The sequence below is a fragment of the Schistocerca americana genome, chromosome 3 (genome assembly GCF_021461395.2).
Source record: "Schistocerca americana isolate TAMUIC-IGC-003095 chromosome 3, iqSchAmer2.1, whole genome shotgun sequence".
Taxonomy (NCBI): domain Eukaryota; kingdom Metazoa; phylum Arthropoda; class Insecta; order Orthoptera; family Acrididae; genus Schistocerca; species Schistocerca americana.
In genome coordinates, this window is record NC_060121.1 from 887,639,027 (window position 1) to 887,651,697 (window position 12,671).

At 39.8% G+C, this 12,671-nt stretch overlaps 1 protein-coding gene across 1 annotated transcript in view; it reads left to right on the top strand.

The window, feature by feature from the left end:
• The window catches only part of LOC124606671, a 241,138-nt gene extending 234,087 nt beyond the window's left edge, over window positions 1–7,051 (top strand). Inside the window, exon 5 of the mRNA XM_047138686.1 lies at window positions 5,994–7,051. Coding sequence (XP_046994642.1) covers window positions 5,994–6,067 — 74 coding nt within the window. The 3' untranslated portion in view covers window positions 6,068–7,051. The remainder of the gene's footprint in view (window positions 1–5,993) is intronic.
• Window positions 7,052–12,671: the final 5,620 nt, after the last annotated feature.

Here is a 12,671-nt window from a genome sequence, read left to right on the forward strand (position 1 = left end):
GAAGCTGAAACTTGTATCTTTTTGGATTAATGATAATTAAATGCCTCAGATGTATACATAACCCACAAGGCGACGTCAGAAACTATCAGGGGAGAACGCCGCAAAGAAACCAAACGTGCGCGCGCGTCTCCCCTCTGGAGAACCGTAGCGGACAATCACGTCAAGCATTTCGCTAAAGAGCTGCCTCGTAAGAGAGCTGAGAATTGGCACCGTCGTAGCAAGTATTTGTCAACACGGTGATAGTGCACTTACTTCCGGGTGTAGCCCGGTATTGCCTCGCTAAATTCACATGGCGTTCGTATTTCACATCGAAGACTCATACGATATAATCCACTGTAAGATGAGACACTTAGAAAGCATATTTAATTTCTGGACTCTAAGAACGGCGTTCTTCACATAAGTAACACCTGTTTGTGTGTTTAATGTTGCGTTTTGAGGCTCAAGCAATATCGCAATGACTGTAGTCCGCTTGTTGTCGCCAGTGCGTCGTTAGCGCAGGGGTTCTCTTACGTGTTGCGGTGCTAGTGCCGTATTAGATAGCAGTTCCAACCTCGGTTGAAGTCGCTGAACACGACCTTTTACTTTCCATTTTAATTAATGGAGCTGCAAACTGCTAGTAAAAATTCCTTATACGAAATCTGAAGAATGCCTTTACACATAAATCTTCGTGCAAATTCGAATTATGTTAATATCATGGATGTCTGCTTTGCAAATGCCAAGGTGCTTCACTGTAAAATATTTTTTGAAAAGATTCAAACCGACTGTCAACGATACGAATTTGAGCTTTGTTAGTCATATAGGTCTAACAAGTCAGGAGGTTGTTTATGAAGTGGACATGTTGATTAATATAGTTCCTCTTTTCTAAATTTTTGCAATAGCATTTAACTGTAGACGTTTTATGACACCGGCGTTAGCAATTCCTTTCCGTTCTGTGAAACCTCAAAAACGATAAATTTTTCTGGTTAATTCTGATGACCTTAACTGTCACTTCCGATCAACGTTAAATACATTTAGAATCCATACAGGGAATTCCAAATGTTCATTGTTCCTGCATTGCTACAGAGCATGCATTGCAAGGTAGTCACACAGTTTGTCGCATAAACTTACCATAAGGAATGAAACAGAAACAGTAATACACTTTACACCACAGACGCTCACTCAGACTTGACGAAAGCATCCGAATATTCGCCAAAATTTGCACAAATAATTGACTTTGAAAGGAAAAGAAACGAGGTATGAAGCATTTATAAATTCATCGAAAGTAGTTGAGATGGTTTGATTTCGTCCCAGTCTATAAAATTAATTTCGGGCCATACTGAGCTTTTGCCGGTTAGTGTAATTCAGTACCCACCTACTAATCAGGGCGTCTGTCTCCGTTGCCTTCGAGCGAGAATGGAAATCGTAGAAATTTCCTGTGGAGCAACATTTAATAATAATAAAGCGTTTTAAATTATCAAAAGCGACGAGCGGTAGCAGGCGCTTTCGATACAGAACGGGGGAGTGCAGCGCCGCTGCTGTCGCCAACGGCCGCTGCCGGTAGCCAGCAAATGGATCCCGGAGCTTTACCGCATTCGGCGTCCAGAGGAGGACAGTCTGCAAGAAATATGCCGCAAAATGGTTACTGCATAAAATTTTGTTATCGGTGTGTCAGAAAGTGAAACAGATTGAATCTGCGCTACCATTACATTCACGTCTTCAGCATTCAGAGAGAAGAGGCTACAAAAATTTTTTGCGCCAGCCGGCCTCGATCCACAGACGTAGACAGACACAATGCACGCTACTGCTAGACCACGGGCGTATACAGACTAGCTTTTATCTAACATGAGACAAGACTTCCTCCAGGAAGTGCCGCAGTCTACAGTGTTGCCAGATTGTGCAGATAGCGGGACTTGGAGAATTAGCGAGTTGTTCAGTCTATTTGTCCCATTTCGCGATCGGCGCGGACTTAGCCTCTGCAGCGGCCGGCCGCCGGTCGAGTTTTATGTCAAAGAGTGTACGTGCCCTCTGAATGTGTCTAGTCAGTCGTGCGCATTGTTCTAAAGCTTTTCTGTTAATAGTCTGTGGATTGCATCTCCGCAATTAATTTTTGTTTATGCCGCAAATCGTACTTCACGCGAAGTATTTATTACGCAAGTTTCAGGCTCCATTTAATGTCAAAAAAATTCCGAAGTACGGCTGACTAAGCAAACCGCTACAATAATTTCATATCTCTACAACTACAATAACAAAAAACAATAACAAAACAGAAAAACAATAACATAGAGGGTACGTTACAAGATAAATGTATCTCTTTTACACATGTATTACAACGATTTTGTGAACGTCATGCTAGGGGACGTCACAACACGCACACACATCGCATTCACCTTGAGATTCACATTAATTGAAACAAGACGTGGATTGAACAAAGCGCTCTACCATCAGTAAGTAGTGGTAGGATAAAGAATTCCGTTAGGTAACTCAAATATCGATAAGCATCGGCGTAGTACTACGGAGTAGACAACATTTCCCTACTAAAGTGCCACTGGGGCTCTCTGCTGCTTACCTTTCTCCCTAGAATCTAAAGTCCACATGTTACGAACAATAGAGGTGGGAATAAGTACAGAAAAGGTGAAGGGTATATATTCTTCAACAAGCTCACCCCGCATGAAATCAGTTACAAAACAGCATAAGTCCGCATTCATTACATTTGAGTATACCATAAATTTTCGGGTGTGTTAGCTGATATTTTAACACCCATGCCCAGTTAGTAATCGCTACCCATGGTTTAAAAATTAGGTCTTCATGAACTTTTTACAAAAAAAAAGTGGTGATAAAGTGATTTGTTTCAAAACGGTTTCAACAGAAATTGAGCTGCTTTGCATCTCAAGTCATTGATTGTTTTAACAATGCACTTGCACGTGTATAACATACAGGGTGACAATTATTGAACTATATGAAAAAAAAACAGTTACAAATTGCGGCGTCCACACACTTTATTCAACATGTAAACGTCACTACAGGTATTTGGATTTATGTTATGACATGTTCGATATGCCTCCCATCATTGACGATGATGTGGCGCAGACGGATAGCGAAATTCAGCATGATCCGCTGAAGTGTCGGAACATCGATGCTGTCAATGACCTCCTGAATGGCTGTTTGCAGCTCAGAAATGGTTTTGGGGTTGTTGCTGTAAATCTTGTCTTTGATATAGCCCAACGAAAAGGAGTCGCATGTGTTCAGATCCGGATAATATGGCGGCCAATCGAAGCCCATGCCCGTGGACTCTGGATACCCCAGAGCCATAATGCAGTCCTCAAAGTGCTCCCCCAGGGCATCAGTCTCCTGCTTGGATGAGGTCAAGCTCCATACTGCATGAACCACAACTTGTCACAATCTGAGTTCCTTTAGATAATGGGGATGAAATCATCTTCCAAAACCTCAGGTACTGTTGGGTAGTCACCTGCCTTCATGGAATATCGTACCGATTATTCCGTAAGTGTATATTGCACACCACACAGTCACCCTTTGAGGATGAAGAGACTCCTCGATCGAGAAATGCGGATTCTCGGTCCCCCACATGCGGCAATTTTGCTTATTGACGAACCCATCCAAATTAAAGTGGGCTTCTTCGCTAAACCAAACCATACTGCGTATACTAATTCCCATCACGCCCCGCGCCCAACAGTGCAGTTTGAACGTCTTAACGCAAACCGTTCACAGGGTGTATACGATCCGGGAGATCCGGGAAAAACCCGGGAATTTTTTCGTCCGGGAGAAAACCGGGAAAAACCCGGGAATTTTTTAGAATTCCGGGAATTTTTCATTGTTTTAGTTACCAGTTAAATTTTGGTCATTTTGACTGGTAAGAACCAATACTCTAACGAAGGATATTACCGCATCCCGCTTCTGCAGAATAATACTGCACCAACAAAACACGAACGAGAGGAAAAAAAACTAAATAAAACTTAAGTCGCGCCGTATACAACAACAAAACACAGTGCTCATCCAAGCGTCTGCCAACCAAAGTGTGTCAAAGGCTTTAGGAAGAACATGCAGCGCTCCGATGAGCGTGACGTGTAGCTGTTTACATTAGATTCATTGGAGCAGTTGCGGGTGGGCTCTTGCGCATGTGCAGTTGAGTCGCGTATGAGTAGCACCTTCTCCCGCTTCTGGCTACAGACGAGTGGCTGGGCGCCAGTATCTAAATTGCTGCGGTTCGGAAATATCTCAGATCCGGGGCTGATACACAGGGCAGTCTGAGTTGCAGTGGGGAGGTGGGTAGCCTCCACGTGATCTGTGTTTACGTTTAGTGATTTTGCTGTTTCCTCTTCGTTTATTGCTCTCACATTAAATGAAAACAAAAAGGATTTCTGTGGCCGGGAGCTACCAAATGAATTAAAATACGTTCGCATATTTACGGAAGGCTAAAATATGTTGTTAGTTTAAGGTTTTACTTCCAACTTTCTGACAGACAAGCATTAATCGCCTGGCAGAACAATGAAGTTATGTTTGTCGGTTTGCTAAAGAGATTTGGCTTTTATTAATCTTTTGCACTGAGGCAGTCAATTTATTTGAAACGAAGTGTTTAATTTCACATTGTTGGCTGGTTTCAACTGTTCGCTGCATTTCAAATGCACGTTTTCCATCTTCTAGCTCGTATGGCATTATGCCATAATAAAGAACCAAATATGAGATAATGCAGTACTGGTACTCAAGAAAATTTACATCCGAATCTGGACATACGAATGTGCACTTTAAGCCGAATTATGCATTTTAGTATTGTTCACGAAATTCCGATGTTCTTGAAGTAGCCTTTGATGTCTCGTTTCTTTTATGACGTAATGGAAGATCTTTTAATGTTTTGCACGTACGAGTATGCGGGCTTCCTGCGTCATCGTAGCTGCGCAGGCGCAGTGACGCCTGTTATCTGGCGCTCTCTGGCAACTGGTGAATCGAACCTCTTTCTAACAGGTCGCGGGAAAATATTGCGAATGGTGATTTGAAAAGTGTTACTTTCAAAGTAAATTTCCTTTTACGCAAGATGAACTATGTGCGAGACTGTATCATGAATTTCTTAAACTACAGAGCGTTTGACTCTCATTTAAAAATTAACTCTTTGAGGACGACCATCTAGAAGAATTTAGAGCCCAGAAGATCAGACATTTACGTCGTTATTAAAAATATTACTGGCACATTTGTGTGATGTATCTTAAAGTGTAACACGTGCAAGAAGATTAGCATTATATGTGGAAGCTTAGCTTCTTTTGCAACTTATTAATCTTCGAGACCAATATTATTTGTGAAAGCTTTGTTTTTCTTGTAGCAACACTACATATATTAATTCAAACCATTAACTTTTCTTTTTTGTGTGTTCGCACTACTTAAGAGTGATCTTGCTATTGGTTGACTACATCACGTGTCCTATGCTGTCATCAGCTGGCGAGATCACGTGACATGAGCTATGACGCTTAGAAAAGCGCGTCGCAACCTCGATTTCATTGTTTCGGAAAGTAACATGCAGTGTTCGGCGGAATTCGAATTTATACCTCCGTAACACGAAAAAATGCAGCGTACATGTTGTTGCACATCAAAGATCTTTCCAAAACGTGTCCCCCCCCCCCCCCCGCCCCTCCCCCTCCCATGGGTTTCGTTTTCTAAAGTGCCGACAAATACTACGTCTGTGTAGAAAACCATAGACATTCTAAGGATTGGTAAGTTTTACTGCGCCGAGGAAAAGTATATTGTCACTTAACATGGAAAGAGTTTTTTTCACCCGGGAGAAAGAGTATTTTCAACTGGGAAATCTGGGAAAATGCGGGAATTTTTTTTTTCCCTGTCCATGTATACATTCTGGTTCAGAAGTTACGATGATTTTATTTCACTAATTGTCACCTTGTAAAAAATTGCAATTACATAAGAAACACAACACGTTCAGTCAATGAGTACTGTGTTAGCTTGTAAGAGCACATAGTAACGCAAACCCTGTGTGAGCCCAACTGTTGCCGCAGGTGTTGCCAGACACCCAGAGGACGTCTCCAGCGGTGTGTCGTCCCCAGAGTACTCCCAGAGTGGCGCCAGCTGAGGGCGACTTCTCCAGGTGGGAAACCACCAGCAGGAAGACGCAAGCCAGCCGGGACACGTTCGTGTGGAGAGTCATTAATTCATTTCCAACTGCTTGGGAATGACACACATTTACTTGGCCTGTACACTAATGAACGGTACCAAAAAAGCATTGTCCTAAAATGTAAAAATTTTATACATGTCTACATTAATGCAATACTGTACTTTGTTTTGACAGCCTGGATGAGACAAAAAAAAAATTCAAGTTGTAGTTCTCTGATTGAAGTTTGTTGTATTTTGATTTAAAATACTTTTACCGTGTACATATATGTTTCATTGTATTTATATATACTGTTTATGACCTCGTTAGTTAGTTACAGACCCCATAACTTATCAATATAATAAACCTTGTTAGACAAAATGTATGATAAGTGCAACTGTTATACTTCAGTAAAATTTATAGACGTTGTTTTTAGTTAAAAACACTTCTAAAAGTTTAAGTATTATGTACGACAACATTTTCGTCATTGACCCCATTTTCCCCGTAACTTCTAGCTTCACTCAAAAGAGTACATACATTTGTTTAAGCTATAAAAGGTTTTTGTCGCATGACGACTGCGTGCGGCTCCTGTATACTCTTTGACCTTGCTGTAAATAATCCGATGCTCCCTCCTGTTTTTGAACAGAATGGTGGACGATATTATTATGTGTAGACTCACCACGAAGCCAGTTTCTGAAGAATCATTTTCACCTGTTACTTACCAGTAAACTTAGTAAGGTGTCCTGTAACCTGCCAGTTATATGAAATGTTGTCGCAATAAGGTGTCGTATTTTGATCCTGTATACAGATGGTATAAATAACTGAAGGACTGTCCATGTCCCATAATTAGCCCGCATGGTGCTTGGTTGAAAAGTCCTTGACGCTCTGACGCTACGCTAGGCTAGATCGTTCCTCGAATAGCACGCTCTTCCTTTAAGGGAAAATAAAGAATAACCCCTGCCAAGAGCCACAAAAGCTCACGTCTGTTTCATTTCTTTTAGCCATGTTGACAGTTGTTGTGGGGAACAAAAGTGTAGTTGCATAAGTAGGAGTGAAAAACAATGTGTTCATTAATATTAACACTAATCTTGTGTACATATCGTGTAAACTAACTCGTTCCGCATCATTTCGATAAAAGATTTCGTTCAAATGATCTATAGGACATGCAACTAATTGACCAACTGAGCAATTTTTGTCAGTTATCGGTTCTGATTGTTTCATGTAAGCCCTGTATAATGTTTCCTGGAGAATGTCTATCTTAATATTCGTTAGTGATCAAATATTTGAGTATTAGATTAGATTAGATTAGATTAATACTAGTTCCATGGATCATGAATACGATATTTCGTAATGATGTGGAACGAGTTAAATTTTCCAATACATGACATAATTAAGTTAATTTAACAACATAATTAAGTTAATATAACAACTTTTTTTTCTTCTTAATTTATATCTAAAAATTCCTCTATGGAGTAGAAGTAGTTGTCATTCAGAAATTCTTTTAATTTCTTCTTAAATACTTGCTGGTTATCTATCAGACTTTTGATACTATTTGGTAAGTGACCAAAGACTTTAGTGGCAATATAATTCACCCCTTTCTGTGTCAAAGTTAGATTTAATCTTGAATAGTGAAGATCATCCTTTCTCCTAGTGTTGTAGTTATGCACACTGCTATTACTTTTGTGTTTGAATTACTTTTGAATACTGTGAATATCCCTACATCCTTAAATATATGTCTGCAGGATGATCTTCGGTGGACTCCAGCTATTATTCTGATTACACGCTTTTGTGCAATAAATACGTTATTCCTCAGTGATGAATTACCCCAAAAGATGATGCCATATGCGAGCAACGAGTGAAAATAGGCGTAGTAAGCTAATTTACTAAAATGTTTATCACCAAAATTTGCAATGATCCTTATTGCATAAGTAGATGAACTCAAACGTTTCAGCAGATCATCAATGTGTTTCTTCCAATTTAATAGTCTCATCAATGGACACACCTAAAAATTTTCAATATTCTACATTAGCAATATGCTTCTGATTAAGGTCTATATTTATTAATGGCGTCATACCATTTACTGTACGGAACTGTATGTACTGTGTCTTATCAAAATTCAATGAGAGTCCGCTTACAAGGAACCACTTAGTAATTTTCTGAAAGACATTATTGACAATTTCATCGGTTAGTTCTTGTTTGTCAGGCCATTGCAAACACAAACCTCCCTATAAATTACACAATCGGTTTCTGTCCGAATTTTCGTAACCAGATGAAGTGTGGGAAATAGACAAATGGGGTATCAAGTTGACCAGCATGAACTCTAGTTTTTCAAACTGGAGTTTATTTACTTGAAAGTAATCAGGGTAATTAAGGAAAAATTCATTAGTCACTTGATGGAAAAATGAAATATTTCACGAACAGCTCCTGCTAGCTACGTAAATGAAGTATGAAGAAGTTCACCTCTTCAAGAACGAAATCAGTGGGACTCATCAGCAGAAGCTGCATTCTCCAAAGATGGCGAGCAGTTGGATCGCCGAAATACTGAATCGAGTTGATTTTAGGATCCGGCAGCAAACCCGAAGAGTCTTTCAAGACTAATTACGCCGGGAAAGACTACTAAGTTACATTGGTGTGATATTTAAACGTCAATAAAAACGTTTTTGAAAAAAAAACGGCCAAATATTTTGTGAAACTATTTGTCAGAAAGTAAGAAATAAAATTAGAGAAACATTTGATGCACCTCATTTCCTGTGCATGGTTTCGAATGATCATATAAAGAAATTGATTTCACAAAATATTTGAACAGTCTTTCTTTCAAAAAAATTTTTAGTTGCAACTAAACCACTTGATAGCGCGAGATGTACAATAAATATACGCAGCCAATGGCGAACATGTTCTCGTCCAAAACATCCAATGAGAATTCTAACTCAAATAAAATGCCATATGACGAGTATTTTGTTATGACATTTTTGTATTACATCGTTTTTACATGTTGAGACACTGAATGTGTTATGTTTTCATTACAGTAATGTTTTTTGAATGTCTTGCAATGTCACTTAATGAAACAAGAGCTACGACGAAATACTGTTAAGTTATTCTAGGGAATACATAAATATTAACATGCGATATGCTGTTGTACACACCTTCTGTGAAGAGGTATTTAATGAATTTAAATAATTAAATCTCTCCTATGGAAACATAGTTGCTTTGATATTTTCATGGACAAAAAGTTTGAAATACCGGCAAGTTTGCAAAATACTAGCCTTTTATGTGCTAACACATCATGAAATCCTTGTCACACTATCTTGAGGTTTATGAGACACTATGGTCGTTCACATTATGTAGTAGACCTTATGCATGGTTACACTTTAGTTATTTACATTTATACAATTATTTACTCTACTCAGGAAATCATAGACAGCACATTAGAAGTTTTCAAGAAGAAACACGTTTAGCTGTCTTATACACACGCATTATTTGTCAAATATTTTTTGTCTCAGGACTGGTTACTAAACAGTCATCCAACTGTGTGGTCACTATTTTATGTGTCAAAGCCGTGTTTAGTGACGTTGTTCCAATAGAATTATAGTAGGCAGCAGATAAGAATATCCATATAACGATAAATTTACGGTAATTCATTTTAAGTATTCCAAAGTGATTAAGGGTCCACCAACAAGATAAGCCTGATTTAATTCAACGAACAAGTTTATTTGTTTGATAAATCAATTCGTATTGCATTTAAGTAGTATTAAACAGAAATAATGCAGCGGAAGACATTATTTTATGAAGATACTTTAAGATACCTATCTGTGCATCTACTGATGAGGAAATTATGCACCCATTAAAAATATTAGTAAACCAATGGGATTTCGAGAATCCACATAAAGCTAGCGAATGGATCTTAACGGATTAAATGTATCCGAACGTGCAGTTCTAAAATATGATTGCCAACTGTGGAATAAATACAGACTACGTAAGGGAAATACCGATCGTAAAATTATTATGCGAGACTGAAATATGGGCATCCGGTGTTGGAACTTGTGAATCGAAATTAAACATTTCTGCAGAGCAGTGACACACTTTAAGGTTAATGCTACGAGTTAACAGGCCTACAGTTTGTAATTGTTGGCTACTGAAGTAGTCGCAGCGATATTGCTGAAAGGAATCTATACACAGGAAATTTTAATTGCCTACCAGAATGTTTCGAAAAGTCTAGGACAGGACAAGGAAAACTTCTGTGTTCAAGGATGTACGACATGCTTCTCTTAAGTAACGACGGCGGTTATCATGCATATATTTAAGTAATGATACTGACGCTACTTCGATTTAAATCGCCAGTTCTGTGGAATAGGACTGGCACTTAAAAACGTAGAGCTCACCTACTCATGCAGTCTTGTCCGCACTGTTACCCATCATCCATCTATCCCCCCCCCCCCCCATAACATATACAAACACAGCCATTATAAAACTTTATTATCTCGATTAACGTCCTTAAAACAATGGTGGTTTCATTTCCTGTCTAAAATTGCTGTTCAGTACACGGCAGATTATATAAAATTTTATAAGTGAATTTAATTATTATAAAAAAGCGGAAACTAGTACGTTTTTCTCCCAACTGTTAATTTTAAAGTATCTCATTAGCACAGATGAAATATTTGTTTCACTGGCTAAATCAATCAACGCGAACACATACAGAGTGTTTAATAGAGGATGACGGGATTTCAAACCTCCGTATTTATTGCTGAAAACATACTACCAGCATGGGATGAATTGCAAAATACTCATAAAATCTTAAAGTTTTAGCTATGCTATTACTAAAGTTCTATTTGTCCACCAGCAACAGTACGAACAGCAGCTAGACGATAGCTAAATTCCTCATAAACTTTACACGCTGTATCTGCTTTTGCGGAAGTTGTGGCGGCTGTTTTTCTGTTCTTCCTCCTTCTATGCGACGACGGGAAGGGGAGATGAACACGCTTTCCTTCACGTATCCCCATAAGACAAAATTTCGTGGGGTCATGTGTGGCGATCCTGGAGGCCAACAATGCACGACAATGTCTAGGTGTCATGTGCACACTATCCAGCGTTAAGGCAGAATATCATTGAGAACCTGACGTACGTTGTCGTGCCAGTCTGGTGGAGGTCCATGTGTTGGAAATTGAAGTCAGTGGAGTCCTCCTGAAGTTGTGCAAAAAGCCAGCTCTGGAGCATTTGAAGAAATCTCATTACAGCCAATATGTTTTCCTCAGAAAAGAAGGGACTGTACGCTTTTTCACTAGAAATGGCACAAAAAAAAAACGCTCAGTTTCGTTGAGTCTCTTTCGTATTCAGTAATGTCATGAGGCTTCTGGAGTCCTCATATGCGCAAGTTATGTCGGTTTACTTTACCACCAACATGAAATGTTGCTTCATCACTGAAAATTAACAATGGTATGAATGTAACAGCTCGTATGTACTCCAGCACAGCATTGCTGAAGTCAACACAATTCCTTTTGACCACCAACCCGAAGAGCTTACACCAATTGTGATCTGTATGGTTTATAGACCAAATGACGCCTAAACACTCTCCAGACAGTCGTATGAGGCATTGCGAGTTCCCAGCTAGCGCGGCGAGTGGACACCACTCAAACTTTTGGCGAATTCCTTCCACCGAGTCGTCAGAAGTTCGAGGTCGACCTGGACTCTAACTTTTGCACAAGCATCCTGTCTCTTCAAATTGACGTTACAAACGACGAATGTTTATGGATGCAGACGGATCCACGCCTAACACCGACGAAAGGCACTCTGGACCGAAATCACTGAATCACTCTTTGCGAACCGGAGCACACAAAACGCCTACCGTTACTTCTGACAGACTGTAAACTGAGAAGAAGCATCGACTGGCATCTGACGGCGATTTTCTGAAACTCTATGCCACACCCATTCAGACAACACACTTTTCCTCACCACCACGTCCCATACTTCGTAATTAACTCGTCCAAATTTATGTCACTATTTTTGGAACATTCTACATTTTGTTTATTAACTGATAGTTTTTTATTAGAGTTCTTATCAGCGAAGTGACCATGTTTACAGAGCAAACTCAGTCACTATCCAGCGAACAGTCAACCCATTACCAGAACACTACAGTGACTTACCGAACGGCCGACCGTGGTGGCTGAGCGGTTCTAGGCGCTTCAGTCCGGAACCGCGCTGTTGCTACGGTCGCCTCGGGCATGGAAGCGTCTGATGTCCTTAGGTTAGTTAGGTTTAAGTAGTTCTACGTTCTAGGGGACAGATGACCTCAGATGTTAAGTCCCACAGTGCTTAGACCCATTTTGAACTTTCTTCCAGAAGTGTTGGACACGCACGGTATGTAGGAGAAGTTCTGTAAAGTTTGGAAGGTAGGAGATGAGACACAAGCGGTGCTAACGCCGAGTCCGCAAGTAAATTGAGGTCATGCCACATTTTGTGGTATTCTGCAGTGATATCATGAGGCAGCTACCGTTAACACACGATGCTACGCATTGAACGCAGTTGCACAATTTTAGTATGGTGTTAGCAATGATCCGGGAAGGTGTTAATACAGTATTGCAAATTCTCGTAT